Raw genomic sequence first — 18,368 nt, 5'->3', positions numbered from 1 at the left:
ATTTGTTGGTGGTGAATGTAGACAGGTCATGTGCTGGCTGGGTAGCCAGGTGTGTGCTTGCATATATTCTAAAGTAAGCAAGGTCAAAGAGTGAGCCAGGACTGCTCTGGCAATACTTGTCCAGTTTGGGAAGCTGGTTGGCAAACGCATTGGCTAGTGTGGGCAAAGGTCAACACAAGGTTACCTTGACCCTTTGGGGTTGGCTGTGATAGGCTAACCCAATCTTTGATTGGATGAAGCCTGAAGCCAGGATGTGACACTTGTTTGGGGGCATGGGAGAGGCAGGCGACTAGTGCCGTTTCCCCAAAACCTAGCACCAGCATGTTGGGGTACTTAGTAATTTTTCCCTCTTGCAGCTTTTGTATTTAAAGTTAACAACATTATTTTATTAAATCCCAACCCTTTGTCCTATGTGATTATTTGGAGGATGATTGCGTAAATGAATTTCTACCAGCCAAGGAGAACTTTAGATGCCATAAATCCAATGCATAAATTAAAGTCCAATGCACAAATTAAAATCCAATGCATAGACAAAACTGGAAGGTTCCTTAAATTTATCACCCAGGCTTTGTGAGAAGAAGGGCGCAATCCTAACCTGCTCTGGAGCAGGCAAGCCAGGAGGCTTGCGCTGTATCCAATGCGGGATTGCAGCAAGCAGCAACTCAGCTACAGGCAAGGGAAAGCTCTTCCCCTTACCCGTGGGTAAGGGCTGCCCACCCCTATGGGTCTCCTCAGACCTGCACCACCTCCAGAGGTGGCACAAGTCCGTGATAGTGAAGCGGCATGAAGCCACTCCGCTCGCCCCGGGGACAGGGGTTGGGATCTGGCATAACTGCCAGGTCCCAGCCCCACCCCCGGCTCCCTGAGCACCCGCCCTCCCCCACCTAGTAACGCCCCCCTCCCAGCCCCTCCCCACGCCCCCCACATCAACCTTTGCTGCTTATGTTGGCGCACTTGCGCCGACACAAGTGGCAGCGCATGAGCCGCGGCGGAAGCTTTTGCCTCCATTCGCGCGTCAGCGCATCTGAATGTACCGATGCAGCTCCCATCTAAGTAGGCGCAAATGTGCTTTACAGCACGTTTGCGACCCTCCAGGGCCACCTATACCGGCATAACTGCCAGTCAGAATTGCGCCTGAAGTTTGGGAATAAGCGGTAGATACCATCTTCATTCTTAGGCTCCTTTTGATATAACATTTCAGCTGCGGTAGGTGCTCTAGCTTGTGCTCCTCCACCACTGTTCTGGCATCATCAGAAGATGTGGGGACAGCCTGGACTATAGTTCTTTCTCACACCAGCACTGCCCTGCCCAGAAACTACAGCAGTGTTGGCGTGGGAAGAAGCTATACACAAAGTAGCAACTTGCACATCCTAAAAGGTAACATCAGAAGAGGCTGTTACAGCTTCCCTATAAAGTCAAAGCCCAACATACAAAACATACAAGGCTTTGTCTGAAACATGCATGGCATTATACAAGGCTGTCAGAAACCATGGTTAATGTGGTTTGCAGTGTCCTTAGATGCTGCCAGGAGCCACAAGTATATGCAGCAGCATCTAAGGATGAATGGAGGTCTTACTGTGTCATGTGCTATGAGTGCTCACTGTCACTGTGTCCAGTAAGCATAGAAAAAAGGGCAGCGACAGCTCATATTGGAAACACTTTACTTCCCTATTGTCACTTCCTAATCAGAATTGGGTTCCCACAGGTACACTATTTGTCAAGACAAAAAAGCACAATAGCAGCAATGGGGAGGGGGGGCCTGATGTGGATTGGAACTACAGCAGAAGTAAGGCCAAGGCCCCCCGCTACACTCCTGATCCTTGGGACCCAGCTATTTGTTATAAAAAAGGCACACACCAAAGTGCTAAGCGCGTGCTTCCTATAGCATGCAGCTTGAAACCTAACACCAAGAGAATTTGATACCCTTAAGTTATTTTTCTTGCACATATAACCCACAAATAAAAATTGACTTACTAATCTCAGCTGCTATCACACTAAGATTGTGCCACTGTGTTGTTTCTCGGTCCAGCATCTTGGAAGTATATATAGATCCATTACCAGAATGTATGTTGAAGATTCTGTCAAGGTCAGTGTGGCGGTCCAGTGAAAACCTACAGATGATCGAGCAGAACAAGACTAGCGTGTTGGCAATTGCAAACATAAAGCTGTTCATTCTTTGTTGTACAGCATTTTTTTATTCTAAGTGACGGTGAAATGTGACATTTCTATAGGGGTAGAGCTGATTGAGAAACACACTCTCTTTATCTTCCATGTTGAGCTCTGAAGAGTGTGGAAATCACTGACCGTTTACAGCACAGTTTCCTCCCAGCGTAATTTCCAAAGCTATTCAATGTGTCACAGACTTTATGAAGCTATAGCAACACTCCCAGTTCCCATCTGATGTAACCATGTGTGGGGCAGGAGACGTATGAGGAACGAGGCAGCCCCACATACAGCCCCAGAATTGCTTGGGAACTAGAAGTGCCACTACAGCTTCACTGAGTTGACAAACCACCATCAGCTCACTAGTATGACCATCTTATGTAAATAACGATGCTGGATTCGGGTTGGTGAGAAGTTGCTGCAATGTCACCTGGAATGGTACGGTTGTGTCTTGATCCTCCCTTGCTCATCAGCCACTCTACTCGTTGTTGAACTGCTCTTACCATTAAGAATATCTTCCTGATATCCAATTGACATCTCCCCTCTATCAGCTTAAACTCATTAGATAGAGTCCTACGTTTTGAACTATCCTCTTCTCTGTGATATTCTGAAGAGCTCTCTCATTCCCCCAAGCCAGTGATTTCCAAACATTTTAGCACAAGGACTCATTTTTTTAAAATGACACTCCAAAAGTCACCAGTTGAAACTGACAAACTGATATTTTCACGACCCATCAACAATCAGGTTGTGACCCACTGGTGGGTTCTGACCCACAGTTTTGAGAAACACTCTCTTAAACCTTCTCTTCTCCAGGTTAAGCATACTAACATCCCAATCCTGAGCTGCCTGGGGCACAGGGCTGCAGTGGCACTGAAAATGGCCGCCGCTGCATCCTGCGCACTCCAGGCAGCCGCCAGCGGCTCCTCTGAAGAAGGGGACAAAAGTCCCCTTCCCCCAGATAAAGCAAGTAGCTCTGGAATGGGGCTACTCGATTCACTGCTAACTGAATGGTCAGCGGTGAATCAAGACCCTCCGTGTCAGGCAGTGAGCCCGACACGGAGAGTCTGGATCCAGTGGAGCTTTGCTCTACTGGTCCCGCCTCCCTCCCTCCCCCCAGAATGCTTCCTCTCTGCCTCCCCCACACCCCCACTTACCTCCCCACTGCTTGGCAGTCCGTGCAACTTCCAAACAGTGGAGCTCCGGCAGCTGCCCAGTGGTAACCCAGTGCCGGCCAGCCTTACGGCACATTTGTGACAGAGTACGCCAGCGGTAAGCCAGAGCGCACTGTTCAGGATTGGGCCCTGAGTTCCCTCAACCTTTCCTCAGCAGACATACTTTTGAGAAGACATATATAGATTTGTACTGCCAACCTCTCTTTTTGCTATCTGGATGATAGTTCTGTGCAGAAACCTTTTCTGGGCTTATATTGATACTTATACTGAAGTTTGTCAGTATAAAAAGTTATTTTACCATATATAAAAGATCTGTGTAAACTTTTCTGTGAAAAACATGTTGATATAACTATATTATGTCAGTCTGTGGAATATCCACACTGCCTGGACAGACATTAATTGGACAATTATCTTTAGTCTGTCATATAATGCAAATGTTAGAACATGATGAAAGATGAACATGAACCATTACAGATCCTCAGGTCTTGGCAGAGTCAACTAATCTTCATTTATAGTTCCTAGCTGGCATATGTTATTGTTGAGTGAAATTAATAAAGCAGCCACATTCAAAATTAATTACTTTTTGGTTGTATAAATATGATATAGACAGCTAAGGACAGGATAAAAAAAAGCAATGTGCATCTGGAGATACACAAAAGCCAAGCAGCGGATTGATACTGAACATTGCGCTAATATACCCAAATGTTCAAATACTCCCTAAATCAAGGTGTCAAACATAAGGCCTGGGGGCCGGATGTGGCCCCCGGAAGCTTTTTATCCGGCCCTCAGGCTCTCAGCTGCTGAGGTATTACAGCTGAAATGGCAGCCCACATGCAAATTGGGCTTTCCCAAATCTTGAAATATGGCCAAGATTTGCATACTTTATCTTCTGCCATTTGCAGTTAATGAGTTTCTATATGAGAACAGGGTCTGATTTCTGGCCATTAGCTGCTTAATGATGTCACTTTCTGCTTAATGACATCACTTCCGGCCCTCAGCTAGAGCCCTGAAAGTTAACTTTGGCCCTCTGTATGAAACGAGTTTGACACCCCTGTCTTAAATATTTAATATTGACAACTGATATTGATTATATTTGATATTTGACTCTGAGATTTTAACAAGGTTTAATAGTTGGCATGCAATGAATGGTATCTTTTATAGATGACAGCTACAAAATTTCATACATCTGCCAAAATGATTAAAGAAATGCCCACCAGCCTAAACCATATGAACGTCAGTGAATTGCTAAAACTTTATATTCAAATTTTGCAGTTAAATTTAAATTAGTTGGATACAAAGAGGGGTGAAAAGAAAAACTTCATGTGGTGATACTCTTCTACATACCACTGTGCAATTTCTAGCTTCGCTGTTGCAAAGCAAGCCCTCATGCCTGGAGTGCATTCAGTTCTCTGCTGGAAAAAAAAAAAAAAAAAAACTTCCTGTGGGGAACTTCCATTGGGCTCCAGTCTTGGTGATTTACACTGGATGTGTTGGCAAGTAGCTGTTGCAAGTACTTTCTACAGAGAACTGTATTCACCCTAGCAACTGAGGCTTATTTTGCAGTAGAGATCTGTTTGCACTCCAACCATTGGGGCTTCCTTTGCCCATGCTGGAAGGGATTCAAGCTTCAGAAATGTAAAATTTAGAGGGAAAAAACAGCTCATCACTTTGTACACACAGTTTCACAAACTGAGGGACATCTATTAGATTTCACTTCACTTCTCTCTCAATGCTCTTCAGTTAAATGGGAAGCAGTATTTTTGTGAGCGGAAGAGGTGCTCCAACAGTTCAACCCTGCAACCCTTAGTTCTAAGCCAAAATGGTGGCGTGTCCTCCTCCTGCCGGCGCTGGACCCAGCACCCGACTGGGATGGACCCAGTGCCAGCGCTCTTTAATCACCAGGTGCCATAAATGTGCTTTACGGCACTAGTACAGCACCCAGTGCTAGAGCTGGCCCAGGTTAGGATTGGGCCCTAAGTGTGCTTATGGTTCAACACTGGGTGGCTGTTGGGGAAAAAAGTCATCTGTACATGGTCAAAACATTTATTTATCTCTTCAATATAGTATTATTTCATGTATTCCAGGATGTGGCCTTCACCCTGAAACAGGTTCCAAAATTGAATCTTTAACCTTTCAATCTTTTAACCTTTCAATCTTTCACCAATCTTTAATTGAATCTTAGCACAAAGCAAACCTTAGATGCCATCCCCTTACTTCTTCTCTACCCCAAGTAGACTGCTCTGCCCATTTCTCCAGGAAGAACTAAAATTTCAACTACAATAATTAGACAAATAACTACCTTGGTGTTCTCAATCAAGATGTTAGATTCTGGCTTTTACCTGATAAGACTTGCAGCAGAATCTGGATCTCGGGCCATCACGGTCCCTATGATTGTGCCCACCTCAATATCTTCATGTATCTCAAAGAGGTATGAGGATCTGCTGAAGGCAGGGGGCTCATCGACATCTTCTACAGATATTTTCACAATTGTTGTATCTTTGAAAGGTCCAAGATAATAGAAGCGTGGATCAACATATAGATTCTCTGCTTCTACTTTTAATGTATATTGTCTTCGATTCTCATAGTCCAGTGGCTATAAGGGAACACAGCAATAAAACAAAATTAATAATACAAATTAATGAACGCACTATCTGTCAGAAAACCGAGATGGCCTGCCTAGTACCATTTATTTAATGCCAACAGTGCCAGGTATTCTGCACAATACAGAAAAGATGTGTGTGGTTAAAATGTGATTGGACTAGAGAGTGACGTGACATATGACAAACAGAAGCATCACACAGTTGCTCAGGCAACCCTACAGTTTCCAACCAGCAGTGCAAGAATGCTCATGTATAGGAAAACTGTATGCCAATTTAGCACTTTCAACCTTACAAAAACAAACAGAATCTTACTATATGGCTTCTCAAAAAGTCTTTGACGTTGTTTACGTGCAAAATTAAAACATTATAAACATCTCCCCAACTCTCTTGTTGCTTTGCCAGAGGAAAGCTGCCACAGGAGAAATGCTCCTGCCCCAGGGAATGTAAAGCCACAGGCCCATGTGACACAAGATGTCAGACTTTAAAGAGGGTAGGGGCTTCTCCTCATTTGGCTGATGGTATCAATGTCTCCTGGCTCTCAGACATCTCCGTGGAGGAAGCTGTTTGACATACTGGGAGAGCAGTGAAGTCAAAAGCCCTTTCCGACAGCCATATTGTTGCTGTTTTTGCCCAACTGGGCCTGGAGTTGCAATAACTAAACAGTATCTCCAGAAAATAGAAGAAGAAAGCATCCACAGAGGGCAAGAGATTTCCTTCATAGCAGCAAAGAAAGTGCCTTACACAAACAGCCCAATTCTATCCTTGACTGGCCTACGGGGTGCACCACCACCAACACAGCCTCCACTGCATCCCACAGGCGAGCTGTGGACTAGGCTGGCATGGAGAAAAAAAATTTCTTCCCTCCTCTGCCATTGTCTGGACTCCTATAGGCCTATACAGATCACCTAATGTTTTAGGTCCAAGGAGGCATGTTGGGCTCAGAATGGGAGCTCCAGATCTCACAGATGCTGCTATCTTCAAGATATGCTCCAAACTCGCCCCCTTGATCTGCCCGTGCCACTACCTTACCTGCTCCAGCAGCTGGTCTGCACAGAGAGTGGGAGGAAAATGGAGTGAGGATGGAAAGGGAAGGGTGTGGAGATCGGGGTGGGAAGGAGGGCAGATTAAGACTGAGAAGCGGGCAGTATCAGCAGCAGTAGTGCCGTCGATATCCTTTTCACTCTCCTCGCCTCAGTCCCTCAACCTGGGTCCATGTGGACTTGCCCAGCAAAATTGCTGCTACTGGTCCCAGAAGGCCTAGCAGGAGAGCATGGGCTTGGTGTAACCCAGGGCAAGGGTTAATCTTACAGGGCTTAGGAGCCATAGGACCTAATTGGAAACATTTTTTTAGCAGGGTCCCAGGTTCATAGCCAAGACCTGTAGAATCTTAGAGATATAAATAAAATTTATTATAGACTTTACATCTCTGTGGTAGAATGGAAAACAATCAAATTGTGTGCTTAAAAAGTGCATGTGAATTAATGGACCAGTAGATCTAGTGTAGATTACCCTAGCATGAGCCCCCCTTACGTGTGGGGTCCAGTTGGGAGCAATTGGTCCAATTTACTTAATGCTGGCCCAGTTCCCTTACACTGAGGAGGTACCCAGGGCCCAAAAATCTCTTGTGGGGTGCACAGTGTGCCCTGTTAGTGCAGCTCCATTGTCGCATGGGTAATTGCATTGGAATGGGCTGAAAATCACAAATCTTGGAAACTTTTCATGGTTACACAGGGGATAGTTATTTTCATCTCTCATGCATGCACACATACACACACAAACAAAAAATATACAGTTTATCTTTCAGTGACTTAACGTCCGCAGAATTGACTGTGTTACACCACAAAGCTATTTTCCCAAAGGTATAAATTGCTATTTTAAAAAAAAATAGGAGAATTTAAACTTTAGAGCAGAAAATCTGAGCTTAATCTGGTTCATTTACATTGAATTTCATGAATCTGACATCACAGAATTTTTTGCAAAATATATTTGACATTTTGTCAGCAATTGCTTTTAGAAATGAAAGGAAGAAAAGTTGGGGGTTATAATTAGGATACATTTTTTTGTTAGACAAGGTATTTCATTCTCCGATTTCTCTGTGACTGCAGATGAAACATGCCAGCTAATTAATGATTTCCAGGGAACGAACAGGCTGAGAGCAAGTGCGGCTTGTCTGACACTGGAGCAGAGCTTCATTAGCATGCACAGTGTAACAGAGAGATATCAAAAATGGACCTAAAATGGATTCTGGGGACACTTCTGAATTTATTTTCCTAAAACCTTTAAAGTTAAATTAGTACCCTTGAAAGATGCGAGCTTGTCTTGGCACTTAAATCTTCTGTTTACTGTGAAGTCACACCACACTGGCAACAAATATTCCCTTCCCACATTACCCGGGGACTCTCCTCCCCTCCATCTTAACCTTGTTCTCAAGGAGAACTTTTATGTCTTACATGATAATTATATCGCAAACACTTTCTTGGGTTTGGAACTGCCAAGGATAATACACTGCAGTGCAACAACCTGTCCTCCAGAGAATGATCCTGAGCCACAAACTGGTCATCCATTTTGTGACAACTGTTAGCAGCTTCTCATATGCAGCTCTCTCTCTCTCTCTCTCTCTCTCTCTCTCTCTCTCTCTCTCTCTCTCTCTCTCTCTCCTCTGAAGGACTGCACTAGCCTTTTCACAATTCTTGGCTTTTATCAAAATTCTTCAGATGTTTTGCCCGAATAGGAACACCCACATTTGCTTTCAATGTTGCCCTCCTGAGGAATGTGAAGACACATAGAGGTAACCCTCAAAATTCCTCAAGCACCGTTTTTCCTGAGGCACACAACTCCCAAATTTGTTTCATCTTTCACTTTGACAAAATGTTCGCAACAGCATGAACAGAAGCATTTGGTTTCCTGACGCAAAGGTGAATTGTTTTGCATCGGAGCCCAGTAGTCTAACTCTGAAAGCATCCAAGTTAAAATATTTTGCCCTCAGTAAGCAACAGCTAGAGATGTTGGCAACTGTGACAAGTGTTTCTCCAGGATGCATAGCTGTATATTGCACGGTCAAATGGAATACATAAACAATTATACATTCTATGGCAGCCATTTTGTGCTGCAAATGGTCTGCAGGTGTGCCATAGGAATTTGGGGTAGGGTCATTTATTAATAGGGCCTTTGGGGGATGTGGGCCCCCACCAACAGCATGGTGTGCCTTATCCATTGTCAAAAAACAGATGGTGTGCCTTGACAATTTTAGTCCCTTGTCAGTGTGCCATGAGCCAAAAAAGATTGAAAACTACTGTTCTATGGCATGCATGAATTCAGGTACTTTGCCTGCAATCACCTCTGGGTCGTTGCAATACACTTGCCTGCCCTGTTTCAGAATACCCCTCAATTCACTGTGACAGCTCATTGATTACACAGTGATCGTCTCATGATACAAGCCAGTGTAAAGACAAGATGTGCTGATGGCAATAGGAAGCAACATCACAGCTTGAATTTGTCTGCCTTGAACTGGCCCAGAGCATTGCAGCAATGTAGTAGCCATGTCTTTAAAAACCTGATAAACTGGTAGAATAAGATGGGAATGAGTGCAAGCCAGGGACTGACTCAACAATACATTTTCCAATGGACTTTTAAGTCACCCAGCAGCAAATTACATCAATGAAAACTGTCATGTCTGATATACTAAGAAAACTTCACTAACGTGATTGCAAGGGAAAGGTAGCACAGCAGGATGGATTTGCCTTTCATAGAGTGCTGCACTAGCTGCTTAGTGGAAACCATTCTTTAGGAGCGACATGGAAGCTTGTTTCACTATTAAATAGAAGGTCATACTATTCATGGTTTTCAAATGTTTGAGACCGCGTTCCATTGATGACAATAGGCAAATGCCTGTTTACAAGAGCATGTTTTATCGTAGACAAAGAGTTCTACACACATGTGAGTTAAGGTTTGAGAAGCATCAAAAATAACTAGACCAGGCCTAAGCCCAACCTACTTTCTATTTTTACGTCCCCCTTTTGGTGGTGTTTTTTTTTTTTTTTTTTTTTTTGGTTATCCCATATTATTTACTTATACATTTAAATTGCCCTCACTCTCAGTTTGCTTTTATTTGCCCCAGTGGTAGTCTCATGCTGTGGCCACATTAAGAATACAACATCCCAGTCACAGTATGAAATCTGATAGACCCCTATGACTAAAAGAAGGGAGCATCTGCCACCAGATGAAGCAAGAGAACTGAAAAAAAAAAGTGGCTGGGAGAAGGGGGGGTGTACAGTAGCACCAAATGATATTCTAAACAGTTGAATATTCATACAGCATGTTGGGAAAAATGTATATTCTTCCAAAATCACTGTTCAAAACTACTGAATTTTTAGCAAAATTCTCAGAGGTGATGATAAACAATCCTATAGGCTTAAAATATATTTGTAAAACACCTCGCAGTGCTTAAGGAAAATTCATATTTTTGACGAAGTGAAATAATGCCAGATATGTGGAGAGATTCTCCCAGAGATGTGAGGGACAGGCTTGTCCAGAGAGTGAGCTTTTGAGCAAAAAAAAGCCCTGCTCCAAATACATATACCTTTCCAAAGCACTGATGTGATACAAGTTTGGAAAGAAGTTAAAAGAAGCTGTACCCCTCCCCATCCCTACTTTTCGCTGTAACTTGTAATAGAAACAAATTATGGCTGTTGCTATTTATATCGTATTACATTCCTGTGGCTACCTGTTAGTCATTTTTGCGCCAATTCTTCTTCTATGTAAAGGAAATAATTGCACTTTCTAAAATAGAACTGCATGGTATTTTTTTTTTTTTTTTGGCCAGCGCTGAACTTTTAATGCATCGCTTCTACAAAATACATAATCTCAAAGTTTGTTTGTTTTTTTTAAAAAAATGCATACAGTGATTTATAGTTACAGCTGGTACCTTTCGTACGGTTATAATGCCTTCTTGCGTGTCCTTGTGGGTAACAATGTCAAACACATCCGTTCCATCACCATCAATAATTCGGTACTCAAGTTCTGCATTTCTCCCAGTGTCTGCATCAGTGGCTTTTACACTACCGATGGCAGTGCCAACTGGGGAGGATTCGGGAATGCGAAGGTGGACTGTGCCTGCCAAGGGAAAACAGAGTCAGAAATACAAACAGCATTTGTTAGTTGCTATCATGTATGATTTATACTCCTACCTCAGAGCTCCGGTCAAGAAACGGAATCTGGTGAATTCTAAGCAGGGGAGGTGAGGTATAGGTAGGCCTGCACAACTTATGAAGCACAAACCACACAAAGCGTACCAGCCATCAGAGACAGGCAGCCTAATCCTAACTAACGCCATGCATTGCAATGTAGTCTTGCCAGCATGGCTTCTGCTGAGTCCTGCAGGGAAATTTCGGCATTTTGAGGCCTCCACATTCATTCTCTGTTCAAAACATTTGTGCTCTTGTCATGGTGGAGTTAAAATCCCTGCAACTGACCTACTGTAGTATTTGAGATTGTATCCACATCGAAGGGACATCCTCACCCAAAACTACGGTTTTCAGTTTTCCTACCAGAGCAATAGATTTCCACTTCTCAATATCTTCTATATGCAAACCTTTATCACTTTGACTGAATCTAAAAAGTGATATATTTAATTCAGCAAGTCCATCTAATTGGAAGCTCACTTCAAATTGCTGCTGTTGTAGCACCTTAACAAGGGTGGAGGTGGATGAGCCCAGCAGAACTGGCTACTCTTTGGCTACAGGTAACAGTAAATATGGAACACATATTTCCAAGAAATGTTCCCAAGTTCTGAGCAAAGCTGTTGCTGGAAAATTGGCCTTCATCTAACAAACTCGTGAATCATCAGGAGGGTGTCCATAATTGTCAAGAACCCTTTTGCCATGGATATTAATGTAACCCACATTCTGATAACTGTGTAAGAGGCTTTCAATTTCATCAGTCCCCTTGATACATGGTCAAGTCAGCAAATCAGATAAGAGATAAGATCAGTTTAGTGTACAATTTCACATTTGACATGAATTTTATTGATTCCTCTTTTTAAAAAACAATCAATAGGCCTTCAGCACTTCCCTGAATCAAGCACTTTTCAGTTTATTTCATGAACCTATTCATTTTGTTCCTTTATTGTGATATAAGCCTCATTAATAAGGATGCTGTCAAGGAAAAGGGAAGGAATGCTTAATAACAAAATATCCTGTTGCAGACGGAGAACATTCATGTGCGGTAACTGTAGGTATAAATTGCTGCGAATGGCCCCAGTAAGCATCCCTTACAGAGGGGAGGAAAAGAACTTGGGCTCCTCCCCATGATGAATAAAATTACAGCCCCCCTTCCTATTTAGGCTTTACGCTGCCCTGCACATGCCCAATCTCGTCTGACCTTGGAAGCTAAGCAGGGTCCGGCTTGGTTAGTACTTGGATGGGAGACCGCCTGGGAATACCGGGTGCTGTAGGCTTATACCATGGTCTTTTGAGACTGAAGGTTGCCAACCATTTGCCAGAACAAGTGTTCTGTCAACAGAAGTTCCTTTACAGTAGCAAAGCCAGGGCCACTGTTGTACACTGCCAGACTGCAGCTGTAAATTGTGAGAGGTGCAGTGCATGTGGCAGTGGCCCAAGGAAGCTCCTCAGGAGCCAGTAAATTGATGGTAGCGACAGACTGTGGACAGGGAGGGAGAGTTTCGGTGTGCTTCAGGGAAGGAACCAGGTGCATGTTAGGGAGGAAGGGGGGTGGATCTGGCAGCAGTCAGGCACACCCGATCTTCTCTCCGGTTTTTCGGACTGCCCCACCCCCTGGCTTTTCTCAGACTTGCACCAGCTATATAGCAGGCATGAGTCCAAAGAGACCAATAGGTGATCTGGCAGCATATGGGGAGGGGGTAAGTAAAATATTTTATTTCTTACTCGGAAAGTAAAATATTTTTTACTTACCTCCTGCAGGCTGTCTGGTTCCCCCATCACCACCACAGCATGCAGAGCATCCTCTTTTGGTTTGGCTTCATGCTCTAATGTGGCGGGGAATAGGACCGGGCAATAAGTTGTTTCAAAGACATAGGAGATGCACTTGAAATTCATATGTAAATGACTGATGTCTAGAATATTGATTATGCACATTAGTCTGAACTGCAATGCCAATTTTTTAAGCAAAGGGCATGGGAAAAAAATCCTCAACAAGTTGCTTCCGTTGCTTATTGGGAAACAGGGACTAGAGCACAGTGATGAAGACAAGATGCTTTGCATGCTGAAGATTTCAGGTTTGGTTCAGGTAGGGATCGGAAAGTCCCCTGTCCGAAACCATGGAGAGCCGCTGCCAATCAATGTAAAACAACTGCAAGCTAGATAGAGCTCACTGTTTATTCAGTACGAGCAAGTAAGTGAATCAGAAGAAAATATTGTTTCACCAGGGCAAAAGCAGACCTCATTTAGAAAGCAATGCATGCTTCACACACTTCAAAGAGAACTACATGTGGGAAGGTAATGAATTTAGCAGATTACAATGAGTTGTCCATTAAGGTGTGAAAACACTTAGTTGGGATAAGATTAGAAAGGTTAATCGCCACCCAAATTTATGCTTTCCTATGCTTCTTTTTGTGTTGAAATTTGCTTTAAAAATCTGACCATTACCTGAGGTTGATTGCAAGGAGTCGTCTGCCTACCAGGGCAAAGTGGCATCTTTCTTATATTTAGCAGAGGAGACAGTCTCTGTCCCTACTCATCCCAGCACGGTGTCCCTCCCAGTTGCTGTCTGCTGATGTTTCTTCTGCATCTTTTTTAAAGACTATGAGCCCTTTTGGACTCTTCTTAATTTGTTGCTACATAAAAAACTTTCTAGGTAAAAGCCGTATATAAGTATTAAATAATAGTCATAATTTGCTGAGGCACCGGGGTGACACATCCTTTCTTCCCACACTGTGCTTGATTGTTCACTCTTACAGGCACAGCCCAGCAAAACAGAAATGTGGCCCCTGGTTACTGAAATCGCCAGATTACATTCTCTGTCTTGCCACTGGTGGGCAATGCAGAAAGAGAGGGAACTCATCCTTACATTGTGGAAGCAATGCTTTCGGTCTTTCTACACTGCCTGGATGCCTTGGCAACACAGGACTATATTCCCTCTCCTTCCCAAAAAAGCCCTCCAGCTGTTAATGGAGCAATGGGCACAGTACTGATCTGACTCCATCCAGCCACCTCGGTCTCAGGACCAGCGCGACTTCAGAGGAAGCCTCTTCTGCGCTGGATCCCACGTGCCAGCCGTGTTTGGTCTGTAAAGTGGGGATGGAGCTTTGGATGGGCTCTGCCCAAGGGAAGGATCGGAAGTGGGCCCCGTGGAGTGCAGGGGACCTGCTTCTGAGCAGACGTTCCTGGAGGGTGCGCTCAGTCCCTGGCCCCACGAGTGGAGGGAATGGGCTGCCACCTTCCAGTTCGGAGCCAGGTCTCCCTGCTGGCCTCAGCGCAAGTGGCGCTCGCAGCTCCTGCTGCTGCTTCCTGGGAGGGTGCGACCGGCCTGCTGCAGAGCCACCTGGGGTTGCTGGCGAGGGGCTCCACGAGCGCGGGGCTGATCCCGGACTCTTCCCACCTATCCGGGGTGGCGGGTCACAGCATGCTCCACGTGGGAGCGGGCTGCATGACTTGGAGCCTGCGAAAGTCGTGGGCACCCGGCCAAGCGCTGCAGCTCTGCTGCGGCTCCCTGCGCTCGGTAGGCAGGTGAGCCCAGGCTACAGGAGGTGTACCAGCAAGCGGGTGACCTCCGGATCCCCACGGCGTGAGTGCAGCCTGGGAGGCGGATGCCAGCACAGTGCCCCCGCCAGGCCTGCAGAGGGTCATCCACTTTCAGGGGAGTAAGCCCCAGGGACTGTAATGGGGCTTACATCTGAGGAGCCAGGCAGAGGCTGGGGCTCTGGGGCTGCAGCCCAGCTGCGCTTTCCTGGGAGTAAGCCCCATGGACTAGAAAGGGCCTTGCTTCCATGTAGGCATGCAGGGCCTCAAGCTCTAAGGCTGAGATCCTAAGCCCCACTTTCCTGGGAGTAAGCCCCATGGACTATAGTGGGGCTTGCTTCTGAGTAGGCATGCAGAGGCATGGACCATAGGGCTGCAGTCCTCTCCTCACTTTCCAGGGAGTAAGCCCCTTGGGCTTTAATGGGGCTTGCTTCTGAGTAGGGGCTTGCTTCTGAGAAGGCATGCAGAGGCTTGGACCATATGGCTCCGGTCCTTGCTCCACTTTCCAGGGAGTAAGTCCCACTGAGTATAACAGGTCTTGCTTCTGGGTAGACATGGAGCACAGGAGATAACCGCACTCATATCCCAAGGGGTGGGAGGGCATGAGGGACTAGCTACCACCAGCAGTGGCCATCACACAACCTGGGCTTATGTTGCCTCAGGGTGAGGGGGCTCGGGGCTCTGCAGAGGCTGCAGTTTGCGCCCAGGTGTGGCAGGACAAAGGAGGCCCCCTCCAAACTTGTTGGCGCAGGATGCCTTGCCTGCCAACTCTGAGGTCCAGTGTGCATGTAGATGCACTTCGGCGACTCAGCCACCACAGCCAGCAGTTCAGCTAACAGGTCTCGCAGCTCAGCCAGCACCAGCATGATAGAGTGCCACCACAGGACACAAAGCTAAAAAAGAGGACATGTCCTAGAAAAAGAGGATGTCCGGTCAAATTGGTTGGCTGGTCATTTCATATACGCAAGGATAATGATAGCGCACCACCGCAGGACACAAAGCTAAAAAAGAGGACAAAGAAAAAGAGGGTGTCCGGTCACCCTGCAGGAAATAAAGTCACATATTCAAGGCAGAGAAGGAATTTTTTTTTAAAAAAAAGGTGAACCCCATCCTGTCTGAACAGAAATGTTTTAACTTGCCTCTCAAACACCTGAAAGGTCTTTAGGGTGGGAGTCCAGTTAATGTGGGTTTATGAGCAGGGAAGTTGTAAAAAGACAGCCTCAAAAGAAAGTCTTTCCCTCTCCTTGTGCATTTCATTACAATTACAAACAAGATGGCAAGGAGGCCTGGTCTCCTTCCTTGTGGGTTTGGTCCTCTTAGCTGCTTTTTATTTGGGGGTTATTTATTCGGAAGGTTATTTGGGGGCTGCCTATGCAAAAATAGGGAAAGGAAATGGGGGCCTAGGACACTACTAGACCCATATTACACATGAACTCACCTGATAGTATGCACTTTCTGAACAAAAAGGCCTTTGCAGACGTCTAAACCTGCATTAAATGAAGATGCTTGGCCTCCTAACCTGCAAACCCTCATGAGAATACCTCAATAGAATTCCCATGCAGCTCTGGGAATGAGTTCTGGGCCATTGGCAATGTCATTCCCTTATGTGTTCATTTAATGTGATTTGAACATCTGTCAAGGACTCACTTAGGGTCGCAGCTTGGGCCAATAATTTGAAATCAGTGACTGGTTTTGAAGATGTGGTGTGGCGGGAGATACGGCTGATCCACCACCTCTCATTCCCCATGGGCGCTTCAGTGAATGATGGTATACCGCAGGATTTTGCTCGGTGCGGTACATGTCATTTGACGAGGCATTGGCTATTCTCAGAGGTTGTGGGTTCAGGCGCAATTGGCGAAATGCTACATTGAGTCTGCATTTCAGCTTCTGCCAGTCCACCCAGATGAACAAATGCCCTTAGAGGGGCTTCTAAGCCTCATCACCGGATCAGAGTGACACCAGCAATGCGGGAGGATATGGGCATGTGGGCTATCTTCCTAAAAGCTGCAAGTTCACTCAGATGCTGCAGGTGGCACAGGCTTTGGGGTTTATTTTCAGGGAAGATGGTGAGCTGGCAGATGTCCCTCTAGTTGCCACTTGGATATTACAGCTGATTCGACCTTTTTAGAGCTTTTCCCCATCATGGTTGCTGTTCACCTCTGGGGGTCAGTGGTTAAGGACACCACAGTTTGATTCAGGTGTGATAATCTGGCAGTAGTTCACGTTACAAATCGGAAAACCTCCCGGTCACCAAGAGTCATGTGTTTAGCGCGCGTGCCTTTGTACCGCAGTGCCTACTCTTCACATGTTATTTGTGGCTAGACATGCTCAGGGCTTGGCTAATGGGATAGCCAATGCCCTCTCTCGTTTCCAGGAGGATGAGGGAAGAGCCGGACCCCATCCCCGAGTAGTTGTGGAACCTTGGGTGCGATAAGTCAACAGTGCAGTGAATGCCTCCCTGGCCCCAAGCACCTGGGCAAGTTATAAAAGGAGAGCAGGCGAATTTGAGAGCTTTAGGGCAGCTACTAGCCTCCCAGGTGTTTGGCCCATCCTCCCTGAGCATGTTATGCAGTTTTTAGTCAGCCTCCGGTCAAATGGCAGGGCAAGTAATACACTTGACGGCAACTTGACAGCCCTGGTTTTTGAGGCCAAGGCACACGGGCTATCTGACTGCACCGGGGATTTTTGCATTCAGAGAATGTTAACAGGGTGGTCATGGGAGGCCCCTAAGGGAGGGGACAGTAGGCAGCCTATAATGTTTGACCTCCTGGCCTCACTGTGTGAGTCATTCAGTGCAGTCTGTTCCACTCCATTGGAAGCACTGTGTTTAGGGCTTGTTCTCTTTTTTGGGGCCTTCCACCCAGGTGAAGTTTTGGCACAAAGTAGGTGGGACGCCTCTGAGCATGCCCTACGGGTCGCAGATGTACACTGTACCCAGACCGGTGTGCGGCTGAGGCTGAGGAGGTCAAGGACAGACCAGGTTGGTCATGGACAGTGGGTCCAACTGAATGGGGCAGGGAATTCCCCACTTTGCCCGGTGGCAGGGCTGCGTGAGTATGTGGCCCAGAGAGGTGTGTCCAAGGAGCCACTCTTTGTGTGCAAGTGGAAGGAGCACCGTTGTGCTGGGAGTGGACCGGCGTGACGCAGGAGGCCCACAAAGTGAGCGGATCCCAAGATGTCAATGGTGGCCCCCCAATGGGGCAGAGGAGGCTGGAGCCCCTCACTAGGTTTCAGTCCTGGCGGTGGTGAGGAAGTGTTTGGACGGCCTTGACCAGGACTCAGTCAAGTTTGGCCTTCATTCATTTAGGATAGGGGCAGCAACAGCTGCTGCTGGCATGGGTTGGGATAGTGGTGAGATCAAAAGAATAGGTAGGTGAAGATCGTGCGCCCCAAGGCAGGTGGGTCGTCTTAGGTATCGCCTGATTATTCATGTTTACTTGAATAATCAGTACATTGTTTTGTTTTTCCTTCCTTAATTGTTAGGTTTGGGCCTTTCCCTGCCAGCGAGGGCACTGATTTGTGGCCACTCCATTGTCTTCTGGGCTCATAACCAAGCGCTCAAGAGTGAATTCGGATCTCAGCTGGGCCTGGGAGCACGGTTTTCAGTGCAGTGGGCTGCCAGAAGGGGGATGAAGTGGGGGTAGTTGCTGCCCATGGTTTGGGAGTGTATACAGGGAGTGTATACGGGGAGCTCCTCCTCCCCAGGTGCTTCACATACA

The 18,368-nt window shown here is 46.0% G+C and overlaps 1 protein-coding gene and 1 pseudogene across 1 annotated transcript in view; one reads left to right on the top strand and one right to left on the bottom strand.

Annotated features, from left to right (window-relative positions):
* LOC136649229 (cadherin-10) overlaps positions 1 to 18,368 on the bottom strand; it is a 78,913-nt gene that overhangs the window by 10,509 nt on the left and 50,036 nt on the right. The window contains exons 5-7 of the mRNA XM_066625692.1: positions 10,860 to 11,047; positions 5,675 to 5,928; positions 1,975 to 2,111 (exon numbers count right to left, since the gene is read on the bottom strand). Coding sequence (XP_066481789.1) covers positions 1,975 to 2,111; positions 5,675 to 5,928; positions 10,860 to 11,047 — 579 coding nt within the window. The remainder of the gene's footprint in view (positions 1 to 1,974; positions 2,112 to 5,674; positions 5,929 to 10,859; positions 11,048 to 18,368) is intronic.
* Positions 12,269 to 12,389, top strand: LOC136649914 (5S ribosomal RNA; annotated as a pseudogene).

The sequence above is a fragment of the Tiliqua scincoides genome, chromosome 4 (genome assembly GCF_035046505.1).
Source record: "Tiliqua scincoides isolate rTilSci1 chromosome 4, rTilSci1.hap2, whole genome shotgun sequence".
NCBI lineage: Eukaryota > Metazoa > Chordata > Lepidosauria > Squamata > Scincidae > Tiliqua > Tiliqua scincoides.
Note: the sequence above shows the minus strand (reverse complement) of the source record. Positions and strands in the feature narration are given on the sequence as shown.